The 17852-nt window shown below is 36.8% G+C and overlaps 10 protein-coding genes across 10 annotated transcripts; 7 read left to right on the plus strand and 3 right to left on the minus strand.

The window, feature by feature from the left end:
* Positions 1-84: 84 nt before the first annotated feature.
* C9374_011616 (uncharacterized protein) lies at positions 85-2413 on the plus strand (the record flags this gene model as incomplete). The annotated part of the gene is made up of 2 exons (XM_044687291.1): positions 85-1608; positions 1658-2413. 2 exons carry the CDS (start codon positions 85-87, stop codon positions 2411-2413), a joined length of 2280 nt encoding a protein of 759 aa, XP_044543125.1.
* An 88-nt stretch (positions 2414-2501) lies between these two features.
* C9374_011617 (uncharacterized protein) lies at positions 2502-3418 on the minus strand (the record flags this gene model as incomplete). Its single annotated transcript, XM_044687292.1, has 3 exons — positions 2502-2807; positions 2861-2926; positions 3023-3418. 3 exons carry the CDS (start codon positions 3416-3418, stop codon positions 2502-2504), a joined length of 768 nt encoding a protein of 255 aa, XP_044543126.1.
* Positions 3419-3696: 278 nt separating this feature from the next.
* On the minus strand, positions 3697-4560 carry C9374_011618 (uncharacterized protein; the record flags this gene model as incomplete). The annotated part of the gene is made up of 4 exons (XM_044687293.1): positions 3697-4097; positions 4164-4248; positions 4302-4441; positions 4494-4560. The coding sequence occupies 4 exons, from the start codon at positions 4558-4560 to the stop codon at positions 3697-3699; spliced, it is 693 nt and encodes a 230-aa protein (XP_044543127.1).
* Positions 4561-4641: 81 nt separating this feature from the next.
* Positions 4642-5932, plus strand: C9374_011619 (uncharacterized protein; the record flags this gene model as incomplete). Its single annotated transcript, XM_044687295.1, has 3 exons — positions 4642-4877; positions 4954-5468; positions 5529-5932. The coding sequence occupies 3 exons, from the start codon at positions 4642-4644 to the stop codon at positions 5930-5932; spliced, it is 1155 nt and encodes a 384-aa protein (XP_044543128.1).
* Positions 5933-6471: 539 nt separating this feature from the next.
* On the plus strand, positions 6472-8407 carry C9374_011620 (uncharacterized protein; the record flags this gene model as incomplete). Its single annotated transcript, XM_044687296.1, has 2 exons — positions 6472-6892; positions 6999-8407. The coding sequence occupies 2 exons, from the start codon at positions 6472-6474 to the stop codon at positions 8405-8407; spliced, it is 1830 nt and encodes a 609-aa protein (XP_044543129.1).
* A 596-nt stretch (positions 8408-9003) lies between these two features.
* Positions 9004-10437, plus strand: C9374_011621 (uncharacterized protein; the record flags this gene model as incomplete). The annotated part of the gene is made up of 1 exon (XM_044687297.1): positions 9004-10437. One exon carries the CDS (start codon positions 9004-9006, stop codon positions 10435-10437), a length of 1434 nt encoding a protein of 477 aa, XP_044543130.1.
* Positions 10438-10673: 236 nt separating this feature from the next.
* Positions 10674-13004, minus strand: C9374_011622 (uncharacterized protein; the record flags this gene model as incomplete). The annotated part of the gene is made up of 1 exon (XM_044687298.1): positions 10674-13004. One exon carries the CDS (start codon positions 13002-13004, stop codon positions 10674-10676), a length of 2331 nt encoding a protein of 776 aa, XP_044543131.1.
* A 141-nt stretch (positions 13005-13145) lies between these two features.
* C9374_011623 (uncharacterized protein) lies at positions 13146-13829 on the plus strand (the record flags this gene model as incomplete). The annotated part of the gene is made up of 1 exon (XM_044687299.1): positions 13146-13829. One exon carries the CDS (start codon positions 13146-13148, stop codon positions 13827-13829), a length of 684 nt encoding a protein of 227 aa, XP_044543132.1.
* Positions 13830-13992: 163 nt separating this feature from the next.
* On the plus strand, positions 13993-16860 carry C9374_011624 (uncharacterized protein; the record flags this gene model as incomplete). Its single annotated transcript, XM_044687300.1, has 1 exon — positions 13993-16860. The coding sequence occupies one exon, from the start codon at positions 13993-13995 to the stop codon at positions 16858-16860; it is 2868 nt and encodes a 955-aa protein (XP_044543133.1).
* A 171-nt stretch (positions 16861-17031) lies between these two features.
* On the plus strand, positions 17032-17544 carry C9374_011625 (uncharacterized protein; the record flags this gene model as incomplete). The annotated part of the gene is made up of 1 exon (XM_044687301.1): positions 17032-17544. One exon carries the CDS (start codon positions 17032-17034, stop codon positions 17542-17544), a length of 513 nt encoding a protein of 170 aa, XP_044543134.1.
* Positions 17545-17852: the final 308 nt, after the last annotated feature.

Consider the following 17852-nt stretch of genomic DNA (forward strand, 5'->3'; position numbering starts at 1 on the left):
TTTTGACAACGATTAAGCTGGTACACTGATTGGTCCGTCCTCTTCGGAATAATCTTCTTCTCATCAGCAACCTCAGGAGAAAAAATGTGGATCAACAGCAATAACGATACACAGCAACTTCGCCGTTTGAATGTATTGGCCAACCATTTGAATATTGCCACTACTACTGATCACAACAATATTCAGTTATACCCATCTTCATCATTGGATCATCATGGTTGGCTTGCCATGAATGAAACGGCTGCTCTTGGGAAGGGAATGTTGAGTGCCACCCCGATCCAAGGAGGCTCCTTCAACACTAACAGCCTAAATTCTTCAACTCCATTGACTTTAACCGACTCGGAAACAGAACAACTTGCCAACACAATCATACGTGGAGATTATAGAGAATTGCGTCAGACTCTCTTCACCTATTTCCAACAACATGCCGATTATTACAAGATATTTTCAGGATATGACATGTCTTTGGACGATGCAAGACAAAAGAGTCATGATCGAGCCATTCGAATTCTGAAAGAGAAATTTGTCTCTCCATATGACATTCTCAAAGATCCACTCAAAATTTCAGTGTTTATGAATTCAATTCCAACCGATGCAAGTACTTTGGTCAAGTTGTCGGTGCATTTCAATTTATTTGGTGCTTGTATTGCACACTTGGGAACCAGTGAACAATTAGAGAGATGGTTAGGACCAAAAAGTGATTTTTCTGAACGTCTTGGATGTTTCTTAATGTCTGAATTGACACACGCAAGTAATGTTCGAAAACTTGGTGTCACTGCCACCTATGACAGAGCAAGAAATGAATTTGTACTTTATACACCTGACGAGGGAGCACAAAAGTATTGGATTGGTAATGCTTACAAATCTGCCACGAAAGGAGTTTTATTTGCTCAGTGTATTGTCGATGGTGTGAATCATGGTGTTCATGCATTTGTTGTTCCAATGAGAGATCCATCCACAATGAAAGTTTATGACGGTATTCTTGTGAGAGATGTTGGAATCAAGATGGGTCTGAATGGTATTGACAATGGAATGGTTGCTTTTAATAACTATAGAATTCCAATCGATCACTTACTCTCCAGATATGCACAAATTAAGGATGGTAAATATGAGACTTCGATCAAGAATGATAATGTAAGATTTGCTAAACATATTGGAGCACTTTTACAAGCTCGTTTGGGTGTTGGAACTGGATGTTGCAATGCTCTTCAAATGTCATTAACTACTGCTATTCGATATGCCCATAGAAGAGTTCAATTTGGTCCACCACCACCCAAAGATAAGACAAAATCTAAAAATGAAGAAGAATGGCCACTCATCAAATACAAGACTCATCAAATGAGATTGATGCCACTTGTAGCTGAAGCATATGCTTATCACTTCTTTGCTTCTTTCTGTATGAAGAAGTATGAAGAGTACATGATTGGTGGAAATAGAGATGATCTTCTTAAAACTGTTCACTTACTTGCTTCAGCTTCCAAAGTTCAGATCAGCTGGAGAAATCTTGCCATCATTCAAGAATGTAGAGAGGCTTGTGGTGGTCAAGGTTACCTCACCAGAAATTTATTACCAATATTGAGAGTAGATAGTGAAGCAAATGTCACGTTGGTATGTTTTTTAACAAGTGTGAAATTCTTTGGATTTATTTTCTTTATAGGATGGTGATAATCATTTGCTTCTTTATCAAATCTCTGGTGTCTTGCTCTCTGAATATGCAAAACAATTTGCTCCTTCCAAAGACAAGAGTTTGTTGACTACTGTTTTGGGACCTGGATTGAACGCAGCCAATGCATTGTACATTCTTGGAAAAGAAAAGATCAATGATTTGTGGAGAGACGGATTATTGAAACATTATGCCAATACCAATGAGGAGCATTTGTTGTCAAAAGAATTCTTATTAGGAGCTTTGCAATTCAGAGAAAACAGACTTGTCCATACTTTGGCCGCTAAAATGCACAAGACTTCTCAAAAATTCAAGATTGAACAACACATGTCTAATGGAGAAGCACAATTTGCAGCACATAATCTTTGTTCAACACATAGCCTTCAATGTGGTAAAGCTTACTGTGACAAGATTATTGCAAAGATTTTCTTTGAAAAGGTAGAATATTTAAAGACAACATTGGGCTCTCATAGCAACATTTACAAAGCTATGCATACTTTGAGTTGCATTTTCGCCATGAGCATTATTATCAATGATCCATTCTTCCTTGAAAAGAAGGTGATTGGTGCCACTAAATCCAAGGCATTGAAGAGATTGAGAGAACAATTGGTGTCAAATGTGACTCACTGTTGCTTATCCTTGGTTGATGGCTTTGGCATTCCAGATTTTGTATTGGAAGGTTCCATCGGCTCTCGCAACGAAAATTATGTTGCTTTGAATGGATACAACCACAAAATTGTTGATGTTTAACATTAATAAAATAATTTATCTTCTATCCAGTCAAGTTTCTTATCAAAACTAGTGAAATCTGGATTATGAGTACAATAGGTCAATATTTCTAGTTGAAGAAAGGAAAGTCATTTAGCCCAGAAATGGTGTATTTGATCCATCGCACATATTGTGCAGGCACATAGTAGAACCAAAGCTTATTGGTGGTTGATTGACCGATTTGGAATCCCATAATATGATAATCTGCATTCGAGTGAATGGGCTCAGTATCAATATATCTAATTGCAGCGTAAGGAATCTTTTCAGTGTTCGACTTGGATTGAATCCACAATTCACGTAAATCTTGTTTGAATGTGAATCTAATCTCTTCACCTCTATTATTCAAAATGCCATTAATTGGTTGTGTGACTGCAAGCTGTTCATGTTAGCAATTTCAAAGGTTAGAAAAAGAAATATTACGAAACATACATCCTTGCTTTTGTCTCCTTTTTCAGCATGTTCAGGAACACCCTTGTCAATATATTTTTTGTGTTCCTTTTCAAGTAAAATTCATGAAATGTCAAGAAGTGCAAAAAGATGGTACAAATTCCTTCTGAATCATGAAATCTCGAGACTATTACACAAACTTACTGGTAATTGAGAAATTTTCAAAGTGACTGGGGATGATGGTTCATTGGATTGTGACGAGGAGGTGGTTCTCTTTGGCTTACTTGAAGAGGCTTCAATAATTTGCTCCAATGTTGATCCCATCAATAATATTTTAAATTTTGGAGCATGAACCAATCCTAAATCTTTGATCTTTGCTCCGTCATCCTTTAAATTTGGCTTTTCCTTGGTTTTGAATAATAATTTCTGCAGACCAATCGGAACTTGAGTCTTTTTTTGAATTTCTTCCTTTAGTTGTTTTAAAGTAGAATCTCCACTCAGTTCCACTGTAAATACATTCTTTGAGTGTGTTACTTCAAAGCAGTAGGTTGGTGTTGATGATGTTGCATCTGTTGATGTACTGTTCTCTTCTGAAGACATGATTAATCTAGATTTAATTCGCTTATCATACAAAAGTACAATATTAGTATTAATAACAATATAATTCTTGATGATCAAGATATTTTCAATCCGAACACAAAAAACCAATCACAATCGTGAGCTGGAAACACGTTCCACTTTAAGAGGAATTGTAAATTTTTTTTAGATTTTAAAAAATACGCAAGAACTGTTCTTTGAGCTCCCAATTAGGCCTTAATTCATCCAATTCTTCTTTTGGAGTGAACAACAACTAGAAGAATAGAACATTTTTGAGAGAATTATTGCTTTAACAAGATGGATACAATTTTTCCAAGCTCTAATCCCGCTTGTTTGTAATCCTTAGAATGAAAACTCTCCGAAGCACTCTTTAAATCATGAGCCAAATCAAATCCATGATGTAAAACATTGACCAATTCGTGAGAGGTAATTTTAAGAATACCTTTGGGAGATTGTAATGATTGTGCAATTTCTTTCATTCGATCTACAGTTTCTTTCACGTAACAATTTTGCATGACTTGTGCCAGTTGGGAAATTCCGTTTCCAAGAGATTGAAGACCTTTCTCGATGCTTGTAACATCCACATTAGAAAAACCAGTTTGAAGCTCGGAAAACGCTTCTTCGAATTCGTCTAAGGTTAAGTGGATGGATCGTTCACATGCTCCGTTGGGATCTTGAGCAGCTGTCAAAAGTCAATCACAGCAGTTGAAATTCCAAAAGATGTTGAAGGTCAGTAATTATGACTTACCATCTCCACCAATGCCAATTGTAAATCCTTCGATAAAGTTCAGAACCTTCTCGGGTGTTTTTTCGTGTGGTGGTATTACTTCATTCTTTCAATTATTTCAGAAATAAATCATTGATGAAAAAGAGATCCAAAACGTACCGACGAAGGTTTTAAAGGATCATTTGTTGGTAATGATGGTTTTGAAGCGTTTGATGTGGAATTTGGTTGATTTGATGTTTTTGAATTTCTGTGAAATTTGGGGATCAAGAAATAGGCTGCTACAGCTGAAGCAACAATTCCTAGATACATTGATTTATTTAATCGATGACATGTTAAAACTGAAACACAAACCTGCAGCACCAGCGGATAACAAGAATACCTTGTGATCAGCGACGAACCTTTTTGCTTCGTTCCACATTTTTAATTGCTATAAATATTAAATTTATTATTAAAAAATTAATTCGCATAACGTTCGCTGACATCATTAAATACTCATTGAATGCTGAAAACTAAAACTCTTCTCTATGGACACCAGGACTTTGTTCGATCTCTCGCTGTATGTCCCAACAAACACACGACAATATCGGGATCCAATGATCACACCATTCGAACTTGGGATCATGTGAGAGGATTTTGTGATCGAGTGTTGATGGGTCACGACTCGACCATTAATTCTCTAAGTGTGATGAATAATAATAATTTAATAATTTCTGGAGGTGCAGATCATACAGTCAGGTGAGTCATCATGATATTTTGTATGGAATTCAAAAGAATTATTTGTTTTGAAATTTTAAATTTTCGGAGAGAATAGAATTTGGGATACTCGTAATCCGATCGGAAGTGAATGTGTTCATATGGTGAGCCACGTCAGTGATGTCCATGATGTTACTTGTTGGAATGATTTGAATACCACGAGTGATGAAAATTACAAATTTGGAAATGAGTTTGTGATCTACAGCGTTGGACAAGACATGAAATTAAATATTTGGGATTTAAGAAAGATGTCAAGCTCGAGCAGCACACAACACTCGAATGTCAATAGTTTTGGATTTTCAAATGACCATTTTCACTATTCAAATAGTGTCATGAGTGGACAACAGCATTCTTTTGGGAATACCAACAATTATTATGGAATTGGTTCATCCTTTGGTGTCATGACCAATGATACTAGCAAACAATCCAAAGTGAGCTCAATATCCACAAATTTTGGAACTCCTTTTTGTTGTCAAGTTGGAATATTGAACCATGAACAAGTGATCTTTGTTGGTGCAAAGAATGGAATACTACAAGCTCTCTCTTTAAATGAAGAAAATAATTCCTATCAAGGTAAGTGATAGTATACTTTTGAAAGGAGTTGATCGTGTTCATTCAATCGTGGAATGATAGTTTTGAAAAGTTATGAAGGTCATTGTGGAGATGTGAGCTGTTTGAGCTTTAATGTTGAGAATTCAACCTTAATCAGTGGAGATAGTGGTAATATGGTTCATGTATTCAATATCTATCAAGAAACTCCATTACAAACATTGAAAGATCATTCTGATAGCATTACTTGTTGTCAAATTCTTGGAAATTCCATATTCACTGGTTCCAAAGACGGTACTATTCGCGAATATGAATTCTGTTCGAATAATGATGATGATTCTTCTTCTCAACAACTGCAATGCTCTCCTAAACGATGCCTCGAACGGTTGTCCATGCAAGTTTTTTCAATTGCAGTCGGAAGAAATCGATTATTATTTTGTGGGAGTGATGAAGAACCAGTACGATGTTGGGATGTTTCTTCTTCTTGAGAATTTTCTTAATGAGCATTGATTAAGCCATTCATGATTTGTTATGGATGAATAAGGGCAATATACTACCTGCCACTAAAAAAATAATGTCCTCTCCGATCAATGAACAGGAAAGAGAACACTTGTAATCAGATGGTTGATCCATAAGCCTGGTATGTCTTCATTCGAAACGAGTCGGAAAGCCATGCAGGAATTCTCATCATTTTTGTTATTGCTAATTGAATAAAAAGCCAAAGTTGAAGGCTGGTGTTGGGAATGGGTGCGTTTGGTTTGAAAAAAATACGAGAATTATCTCTTTCCTGCATCCAATCAAAAAGCAGCAAATTTAAAAATAAAATGCCAAGTTCCCACGTCTATTTTTGTATTTCGTGAGTCACGGTTCGGAAAGCCGCATCCAAATTAATTGTAGGATTTTGAGTCAGCCGTTTGCAACAGGCTCACACTAAACGATGACTTCATCCTTACTCATCACACATGTGGTGAGTGAGTAGATTTATGAATCAATGTTGCCGTTGGTGTTGTTGGAAAATAACGAAAAAATGAGCAAGTCAAACAGGCCACAACAACACGGACGCGCCACATTTTGCTCATCACAACAATCATCACAACAAAATGAACCTAGTACTTTACCACAATCATCACAACAACTACCTTCGGGTGAAACTCAACAAACAAAATCATCGGAACAACAAATCATCAAAATGTCACAAGATGAGCTACAACAACTCACAAACAAGAATTTAAAAGAATTATGTAAACAATATCATGTTAGGACATCAGGAAACAAACAACAATTAGTCCAAACTATAATGAACTTCTACGCATCACTTAATCCAAACGCATCTCAAAATGAGTTTGAAGGGAATCTACGGAGCATTAAAAAATTGAAAAAATCTACAAACAATAATTCATCAGCCGAAACCAAGGAAACTAAGAAAAGAAAGAAATCAATGACATCAAGTAGATTAATTGAGAAATCAAAAAAAAAAGAAAAAATCAAGTATTGTTTGCGAAGAATGTAATAAGAAATTTGCAAGCAAAAAAGCTCTCCTCTCCCACAACAAAGACAAGCATGGTTATATTCCTGAAGGCTGGAAAAAAGCACCGGAATTCTGTAATCCATACATCACCAAAGAATGTGGCAAACCGTCAAACAAAGTTACAAACGGAAATAGTTTTGAATTATTCAAACAATTATACACGGCTGAGGTGGAAAAGCATATTTTAGAAAAAACTAATTTAAAATGTGCTGAATTGAAAAAACCTGAGGTTACCTTGCAGGAATTGAACTATTATTTTGCGATTACTTTTACAATGGGGCTTATCAAAATGCCGGAGTTGGCACATTATTGGACAAAGGAAGAGGAATATTTATTTGGGAACGGATTAATTCGCAACATAATGACCAAGAAACGTTTTCGAGAAATTCATCAATGCATATCATACGATATTGATTGGATATTAGACACGTTTTGCAACCTGCTTCATGAGTGTTGGATCCCAAGTAATATTGGGGTTGTTGATGAATGTATTATATTGTTCAAAGGACGGTTTAAGGGAAGACAACACGTCCGTGGTAAACCACATGCCACAGGTTTAAAATTATTTATTCTATGTGACAGTTTCGGGATGCCGGTTTGGTTTTGGTTATACAGAGGGAAAAATAATGAGCATAACCTTAGTACTACCGTAGTTGATTATGTTATGGATTTGGCCAAGAAACTTCCAGATTACAACACAAGAAAGTACACAATAATTACTGATCAATTTTACGGAAGTTTGACATTAGCAGAGCAATTGAAACAAAATAACTTTGAATTTGTATTGAGTTGCCAAAGTAATCGGCCTTCCGAAATATTTTCCAATTATTTGCAACCGGATCTCAAACAGAAAGGAGATCAAAGCTTTATTGTTAGAAATGATAACGCTTTTGCAGCACTCTCAGTGTTTGATTCTGGTAAATGTAATTTTATGGCGTCTGTTGGGTCCACTTCAATTCCAAGAGAAGAATTAGAACGTGTCAAAGCCAAAGGGTCTAACAAAACACCAAGATGTGACATTTTACGATTTTATAACATGAACATGGGAAGTGTTGATTCATTTGACGCTGCATTGAATTTGTACCATTTTCGAAGTAGACATAGAAGTTGGAAACGATGCATGTTTTTTGCAATGATGAAGACACTTGTGGTTGGTTCTCACAAATTATATCAATATTTCCATATGGGACCCAATAACCGAAAGCCTCAACAATTAGGCCATTTGGTTGCCATTATTTACAGCCTTAGTGATCGACAACCTCGGTATAAGGAAATTTCAACGTTGCAACATTTTCCAATGTTGACCCAACAACCCAAACCATGTGAATTTTGTAAGAGAAAAGGAATTCGTTCCAACACCACTTTCAAATGCAGCGCATGCGCTAAACATGTCCACTCACATTGTTGGTTTCAATACCATACGTGTGGAATATAAAGTGAGATGCATATATTCTGTGACGTGTGTCAGATTCCCTCAAGCTAGTGCTCTCATTGGTTTCCTGCGGTCAAGTGCTAACGCGCTTCTTCAGGTTCAGCCCCGAGTCTAAAAGACTGGCTTCGATAATCTGACACAAGTCACACCCAAAAACTTTTGTTAATGCCAACCATGTCTCCAACACCATGCTCTCATCCGCTTCCTGCAGTTCAGTGCTAACGCGCGTCTTCAGGTTCAGCCCGAGTTTAAAAGCTTGGTGAATTCGTAATGAATTGAAATGGAGCTGGAAGGAAGTAGTTGCTTTACTGTAGGTGCGGCTAACACCAAACCAAGGTACCAACTGCGTTTGTTTTATGTTGACAACAAACATTAAATTTGGGAAGTGGGAAATCATCTTTCACACTTCCCTAGTTCGACACAGTCGGACCGTGAGGGACCTTTTTCAATTTTTTGAATTTTGCAAGTTCATCCACCAGTTTACAAAACATAGGTGGTACGGCTGAGTAATGAAAGGGTTATGGGTCAAAATTGATGCCCGAGTTTTTTAAGAGAAAGGCTTGATGAAGGAAATGAATCACCAACGAAAAGAACAAAGGATGGATCCTTGGAATGAACAGAATAATAATATTATTAGCGATGAACTAGCCAACGACAGAATTAGAACTCAACAACAATCGTCGGATCGGTCAAATTGGATTCCTGGGTCTAAAGTATTATATGATGATAATGATGATCATCATGACTCACATCATCATGCGGAAGAGGATGATGATTTTGAAACTGAAGATTTTGTTTTTTCAAAAGTATTAATTGCGTTTTCCAGATATGAAAGATATTACTTTAATGTTCTTGACAAGAAGATTGAATTCTTCCATAGAGTATGGAATCAAAGTTTGGGTGATATCAAAAAACATATTACTGTTTCGGAAGCATTGCCAGACCAATTTGACAAATTCATGTCCATGAAGATGGCCATTAGAAATAATTATGAAAATTTAATTTTGAAGATTATTGAGTCACATACATCACAGTTCTTGGAGAGTGAAGACTATAATCATCTAGAACAGCATGCTGTTTTTAACACCGACCATCAAGATGCAGGATTTTATCAAGTTTATCATTTAAAACCACGAATAATGGAAGTCAATGTTCCTTCATACATGTATCGAACTGAGGATATTGCTACGCTGTTGAGTTCTGAAGATTATGACAAGGTTACCTCCACGGTTAAACAGTTTGTAAGAGACTGGAGCGAGGCAGGACAAATTGAACGACAAAATAGCTATCAACTCATTCTAAACGAGATTGAAAAACTGCTACCTCTTCATGGAAGTCTCAACAAGTATAAGGTGCTAACACCTGGTGCAGGACTTGGAAGATTAACGTGGGAAATTGCTCGTGCTGGTTATTATAGCCAAGGAAATGAGTTTTCTTTTCACATGCTTCTTGCAAGCGCCTTTATTTTGAATCATCCTTATAGGGAGATTGTTGTCGAAGGAATTGCAAAATTTGAACAGTTTGAGATTTTCCCCTTTGTAACACACATGAGTGACTTGTTTTCGAGAAACGATCAGCTATGTTCGTTTAAGGTACCTGACGTGAATCCAGGGAAGTTACTTCCTAATGGTGTTGAGTTTTCTATGGTTGCAGGCGATTTTGTCGATGTTTACAGAAAAGAAAATCAACGAGAGTTTTGGGATTGCATTGCCACTTGCTTTTTTATTGACACTGCTGCCAACATCTTTGATTACTTAAACACTATTTATCATTCGTTAAAAGATGGTGGATATTGGATTAATTTAGGCCCTCTTTTGTGGCATTACCACGAAATGGGAGAAAATAGATTTTCCATAGATATTACTTATGAAGAGTTGAAACAAGTCGCCCAAAAGATGGGATTTGAATTCGTTTATGAAAACACGAATGTAGAAAATACTTATATTTCTTCATTTGGGAATGAGAGGCACTCAATGAGGAGAACAGTTTACCACTGTGTTCTATTTTCTGCCAGAAAAATTCCACGTCAATGAATGTTGTTGTCTGATAATGAGCCATGACCAGTTTCGGTTAGATTCATTGCCTTCCATGGACAAACCTCTCGTTTTTCTTTTGTGGTCTTTTACCTCACCGCATTGAGTGAAGCAACTTTGACCTCAAAAAGATTACCTTGGTTAAATACAGGCGAACCATACATCTGATTTCTTTAATAAATTAAAAAATAAATTATGGAACCAAAAAAATTCAATCAGTTCGAGTTGACTCATCACTATTGTTTCAAGCATGCAGGTATTACTCTTTCAAAGCCGTCACACTGGCTTTTAGCATAATCATATGGTGTATTTCCATTTGCGTCTTTGGAGTGAACATCTTCATTACATTCATTCACTAACAGAGGTATTAAACTCCATCGTCTGCAGTCGCTACATGCTAGATGCAATGCAGTGAGGTTAGTTCCCTTTGCTTTCTGATTAAGAATAAGTGGTTGTTTTTTGATCATTTTCACAATACCAATGTCAGAAATGCTTAAAGAGGGAATAGCTAGCAGAAGTACAGGAACAGATGTAATTTCAAGCAAATCTTCAGGTGATAAATAATCTATTAAATAATCAATTATAAAGGTCGGCGCTTGTACAAATAGTAGATAATGAAATAAATTCAGCTGCCGGGTAGTACCAAATTTAGTGACCTCGAAGTTCTTAAATAGCTTATCGACATCTTTCACAAAACCTCTTAAAGTAGAAAATGCAGGCAGAAACGTTCCAATCATTTGATTTCCCAAAATGTTTAACAACAATTCTCTAAATTGCTCGACTGTGAGAATGAATTGTCCATTCATTAATCGGTCTTTGAGGAATCCATTTATCACTTGTTCTGCGAGTTCCGAGGGTAACAATGGTATGACCTCAAGCATGTTATTCATAATGTCATGTCCATATTCAATACAAGATATTGCAAAATCTGGTGTGCATTGTTTTCCAAAACTACGTTTCCAATATCGATTATTCAAGTAGAGGGCATATTGTAAAAGTGGTAAATAGATGGTATTGCTGTATAAATCAGTATTTTGAGCCCAATTAAAGTGTTCTAAAGAATGCTTTTTCAAAATAACCTCGATCATGCTTTTCTTTTCCAATAAGGATCGTTCATCGTCAATAAATATTGATCGTAACAAACTTGAGCCGTCAACTTGATAGGGTTCAATACCTTCATATGTCTGCATCATTCTATCTAGCATTGAAGCATTGATGGGTTCTGTATGCATTTCAAAGGTATGTTCTGGACGTTTAAGTGCAACAAAACGAGAAGTACCAAAACCTTCAACCTGTAGATTGGATATCCTTTTACATACAGTTGTCAATTTCTCAAACATGTCGCCACTGATGTATCCTCTACTGAGATTGACAAATTTCAAATTTTCGATATTTGACAACGTGCATTGTTGATTCAACAATTGAGAAAAAATTGTGTAAACACCTCTTGGATAGTAACTCAAGATTGTTAAATTCTTGAGACCTTTCAAATTCTGAAACAGAATTTCAATAAAATGTACATTCTGACTTGTTAACGGAACGGTTAAGGTATGAATATATTGATTCTCTCGATGGTAGCGTTTTGTCAATGCGCCACCATAATAGCTCTGATAGTAGACATTTCTGTACAGATCAATTGCGTTACGATGTATTGTTAATACGTTTGCAATATTGGATTGGTCTTGATTTTGATATTTTCTTAAAGGAGGTTTTGCAAGAGCTCCAATTCCAAAATCAGTCGCTAAAGTGACTAGTTCTTTTTCAAGCTCGTCATGATTCTCGCTTTGTAAAATATCAACCATTAACTCGTCTTCACCAACTGTAGAGTCATCCTGTGGGGGATTTTCATTATCTTCATCACTTTGCAGGGTGACTGCATAGGAGATTTCCCCTTCTGTGTCTTCTTCAGATCCAACGATTACCTGCGAGTAAGGAATAAACCCTTGTTCAATACGTCCAAGAGTCATTAATTCTTGATGAGCTCCTAGCAAGCTTAATATCATATAGTACTTATTGTTAGTCCCGTACGTGATGTAATCTGAAAGATCTAATCCTTCGCGTGAAATTCGTGTTGCAATGGTATTTTCTAGAACTTGTTTGACATCATGACAAATGACACGGTGTTTTAAATAACTCATCCACCATGGATCTATCACTAGTTGCTTTTTTGGCTCTAAAATAGATGTAAAATTATTGTACGATTTTGTGACCCAACTATTGGTAGATATAAAACAAATAATGTAGGCTTTTGCATCCATCGGAAGCTCTCGCAATTTTTGTAAGGCCACCTCTGTTGCCCATTCTGTTACAGTATCAGAATTCGAAGTTTGGTTTTTCATCTGTTCTTCCGAGTTGATCAACTTGTTGTTAATATCTTTTAAAATCCATAATCGTGCAAGTTTTGAACAATGGCTGTATGGAGCATAATGTGAGAGCAAATCAGTGTGCTTGGATTGATCATTTCTTTCAATCCATCCATTAAACTTTTGAAAATTATTCGGGTGTTCATAGATACGAGGACGTCGCTGCATCATGCCAACACGAGAACCTCCTCGTGTTCGAGCCATTTTTTGTTCTTGAACATGGATTGAAATTATCGCTGGCTCCCTTATTGGATCGTTCATGTGATTTTTGATGGGAACTAGCGTCTCAGCAGACAGCAATGAATTGACTTTTGAATGTTATTGATTTTAAATCAATGCGAAAAAATGGAAAAGAGTGATTCATCACCTACAACCCTGGAGGAACAGAGCCAACCTGTTTTTGATCAACCCACCAAAGCAACCTCTTTCTCATCATCTCGTCGGAAGAAAGATAGCCATGCACTTCTTGCAATTCTTGATATGTATAAATACTTGCTGGATCATTATCCTCCCCTGTTGGTGAAATCATTAACTGCTTCTCTTATTTCATTCCTTGCGACGGTTGTAAGTCAAAAAGCCATCAAGGGAATGCCAAAAGTGAATTGGAACAATGTTCTCAATTTTACCATTACGGGAGGTGTATGTGCAGGCTTTTCTCATTATTGGTACATTCTGTTGGATAAGATCATGGAACAACTCAAGATGATTAAGATTGTGCGACCTATTGTATGCAATCGAACATTGGAGAAGTTTGCAATCATTCCAACACTGATTGATCAAGCGTTCTATGCTCCATTCATCAATGTTGTATTCATTGCAGTTTTAGCGTTTCTTGAAACACGATCCTTCTCCGTGGAAAAAGCCTTAATGAACGTTAAGCGAGATTTCTGGACTACTCTCACCCGTGGATACATGTTATGGCCGGTTGCTACCATTGTTGTGTTGTCGGCAGTTCCTTCCGAGCTCCGAGTTCTCTTCTTTAACATTATTGGGTTTTTCTGGAGTTGTTATTTGGCCTATGCCTTGTAGTTGTTCAAGAGGTTCTTCATGATTGCCTTCATACATGTAAATACACAAATGAATTATTGAATGCTCATTTCCGAAATGGCTGCACTCATAACGTTGTTAGCCAGCTTCTAACAGCTCATTCATCATCTCAATTTTTTGAAAGAAAAAAACGAATTCAAAAAAAATGAGCAACTTTCAACAGGGCACAAAATTACTCAACAAATCTCAACATCTGATAAAGAGTTTTCATGTTTCTCCGTTCATATCCCTCGTTTATAAGAATGAATCGGGAGAGGTACAACAGAACAAAGTGGCCTTCTCAAACATTTCTCAACAATTTTATGTTTGTTGTGCCGATGACAAAATTAATATTGTTGAGTATTCAACAGGAGAACGATTATACACCATACAGGCAGATTCAAACGTGAATTGTATATCATTGAGCTCCGATGATAGATTCTTGGCTGTGAGTTGTAAAAGTGGTCAAGTAACAATTTATAGCATGAAACAGTTGAAGGCTTTGAGAACACTCCGAGTGGGTGTTGCATCTCCTGTGATACATTTAGCCTACTCTCCTGATGACACTTTCTTGGCAATGGCTCACGGAGATGGAAGTATTGATATTTACTTGACAGCAGGTGTTCAAGAAGAAGATACAACTCAGCAACAAAACTTTACTAAATTATTATTCACCATTAGAAAACATCACCAAGCTCAAATACATTTAATGAAATGGATTGACAATTTGTGGTTAGCTTCATGTGGATTGGATGGTGTGAAAATTGTGCAAATTGGTAATGAAGAAGATGAGAATCGACCTTTCAAAATTATTGCAAAGCTTCATGATAACAGAAACGACATTAGAGAAGTGATTTTGTTGAAACAAGAGGAAAACGATTCTGAGAGTAGGCCTGTTTTCCTCTTTACAGCTGGTTATGGATCTCTTTATCAATTCACTTGGGCCTCCAATGCATTCACTCTTTCAAAGACAATTCCAATCAAACATTATGTGACAAGTTTAACTGAAATTAAAACAACGGATGAAAAGTCGTTCACGCTCGTTGGTTGCTCACCTGTGAAGAAAAAGAACAATTTAATTAGGGTCACTATTCGCAAGCCATCAACTCAAGAAAAACAATCCAAGAAAAAGTCAGATAACGATTTACTGGATGACGGAGTTAAAGTCGAGTACATACCAGAAAAGACAATTATTGGACTTTCTCAACTGTTTAAGTTGTCAGATTCTGAGATTTTTGCAGTTACTGTAGACTCTAATTTTGCCATTTTCAAACAGATCACAAAGGACGAGAGCAACAAAGTTAATTTAAAGAAAAAACTTGGCAAAAAAGAAGATGTGACAGAAATTGCCTCCTCTGGATTATTATTTGAAAAGACAGGACAAAGACTAGGTTTCAATGATGATGTCCTTGATATGGCTCTTTTTACCTCACGAAATATGTTAGCTATTGCCACCAACTCTGAAAACGTTATTCTAATGAATGTAAAGGATGCCAATCAAGATCCTTTCGAAATTGTTGGGCATACTGAAATGGTTCTTTCAATGGATCGCTCCAAAGAAAAAGACCAACGATACTTGGTGACAGGTTCTAAGGATAAAACAGTTCGAGTATGGGACGTTTCAAAGTATGGAAATACCAATGGTGACGATTTCGTCACTCCAGTGGCTGTAGGTACAAGTCACTTGAGCGGTGTGACAGCTGTTTGTGTTTCAAATCACAAGAGAAAAGTGAATGACTCTGAAGACTTCTTTGTATTCTCTGCTTCTGATGATGGTGTGATCAAAAAGTGGCAACTCTCCAACTGCAACTTGTTGGGAACTACTGCTGATTGTCATAAGAAAACAGTCAGCGAAATTGCAATTTCTCCAGACGATTCTTTAATTGCTACAGCAAGCGCCGATAAGACGGCCAAAGTGTTGGATGCTAATGATTTATCAAAAGTCGTTTTTGAATTTCCTCACAAGCGAGCTGTTTGGTGTGTTAAATTTTCTCCAGTTGACAAGGTGTTAGCTACTGGATGCAGCGACAACAACATTAGAATTTGGTCCTTAAAAACAGGAAATTGTGTGAAAGTGTTGGAAGGTCATGACACCTCTGTATTGAAAATGCAATTTTTGAACAACGGCTCACAATTAATTTCTGCAGATGCCAATGGTGTGGTTCGACTTTGGGTCATCAAGACTGGAGAGTGTATCAAAGTGTTTGGTGATGCTCATAAAGACAGAATTTGGGCGATTGCAGTGGATCACAAAACCAATCAACTCATCACTGGAGGTGAAGACTCTGTGATTAACATTTGGGAAGATAATACTGAAGAAATTAAGGAAGACCAACGAAAAGAAGTAGATTTATCTGTCATGCAAGATCAAGAACTTCGAAATTTAGAAAGACAAGGAAAGATGAAAGATGTTTTAAAAAAAGCCATTGAATTGGACCGACCAAAACTCACCTACAGTACCATTGAGAAACTCATCAAGACCGATGAAAAGAAAGTTCTAGATGCTCTTATTTTGGAATTGCCCAAACTTCAATTAATGCATCTATTCCAATATTGCATTGATTGGAATTCTAACTCAAAATTCTCTCAAATTGCACAACTTGTGCTCAAGACCATGTTCGATTTATTGGAACCATCCTTTGTAGATATTGCTTATGAAAAATCAGTGGATGCCCTTACACTGTACAGTCAAAGACATTTGAAGCGAATTTCATATTTGGAACAAAAAAGTTTCATTTTGGAACATGCCTTGAATCAAATGAATGCACTCACGCCTCTCAACAACAGCAATGTCGAAACTCTGAAAGAATTATCCACAAAGAAGAGAAAAGAAATGAGTACTAACAATATCGATGAAGAAAAAGAATCAAAAAAAACCGCCAAACAACCTTTGCAAATTAAGACTGTCGAAGTGGTCGATGAGGATGTGGAATTTTCGGATTATGACATGGATGGAGAAGCGGATGATGTAGAGGATCATGACGATGAAAACATAAAGCCATCTCAACCATCCCAGAAAAAGGTCAAACAATAAACTTATGTCTCGTTTAAGGCTTGATTTTAAAGTATTGCATCCTTCAAATTGCCTCAGTCGATATAAATACAGTTCCCAAGAACAACAAACGAAGTCAAGAAATTTCGGGAATTTTTCTACCCTGTAAAATAAAATCTTGGTTTTGCACAAAACAAATTCACAACACAAGAAATGTCTCAACCAAGAACCATTTCCCCAACTCTCCGATTAGGTGTTACCTTCTCAGCACAAGTACAAGATGGCATCATCCTCTCACTCTCTTCCGAAGGTGATTTTCTTTGGGGACGCAAAGGTAGATATCCCGTGAGTTATTTCCTTATGGAAGCAGCTGTGGTGAACAATATGGTTGGAAAGCCTTTCATCGCTGCACTCACCTCGGTCTTATCTTTGATTAATAAATTAGTGGGAAGACAAATGAAATTCCGTGATCTCCGGTCCGCCTTGTATGAAAAGCTTTCCCAAGAATTAGAATTAGACATCAAGGAGTATATGCAATTAAGTTATCCGAGTGATTGGATTCAAAAAGCAATTGTTGAGGAAATTGCTGTTCGGTATATGGATATTGTGGTGCACGGACCTTTGGCCTTCATGCCAGGTGAGAATGCTCCTGAAACAGTGATCCAGCAACAAAAGCAATCGCTTCAATTTTTGGCTGCCATGGAGAGAAAATTGTCTAATCAATAACATGATGTTTCAATAATTTTAAATACGCGTCCAATATTTCTTTGTCCACTACATGTGTTACCATCTCAGTAGAATTAAAACATTGCTGCGTATTGCAAGAATATGCAAGGCCTAACCAATATTGTGTAAACTGCAAGCTTTCCATCAATGTATAAGTACAGGAGTACTTGAGCAAACACGGCTGTGCGTTGCGAGGGAGATCGTGCTTGGTACATTCTTCTCAGCTGATCAATGCTCGTCACTGCTCCAAGAAGAGCGAAACACAAAGATGAGTTTGTTTTACAGTATCACATCTGTTGGAATCAATT

The sequence above is a fragment of the Naegleria lovaniensis genome (assembly GCF_003324165.1).
Source record: "Naegleria lovaniensis strain ATCC 30569 chromosome Unknown tig049, whole genome shotgun sequence".
Classification (NCBI taxonomy): domain Eukaryota; phylum Heterolobosea; class Eutetramitea; order Acrasida; family Naegleriidae; genus Naegleria; species Naegleria lovaniensis.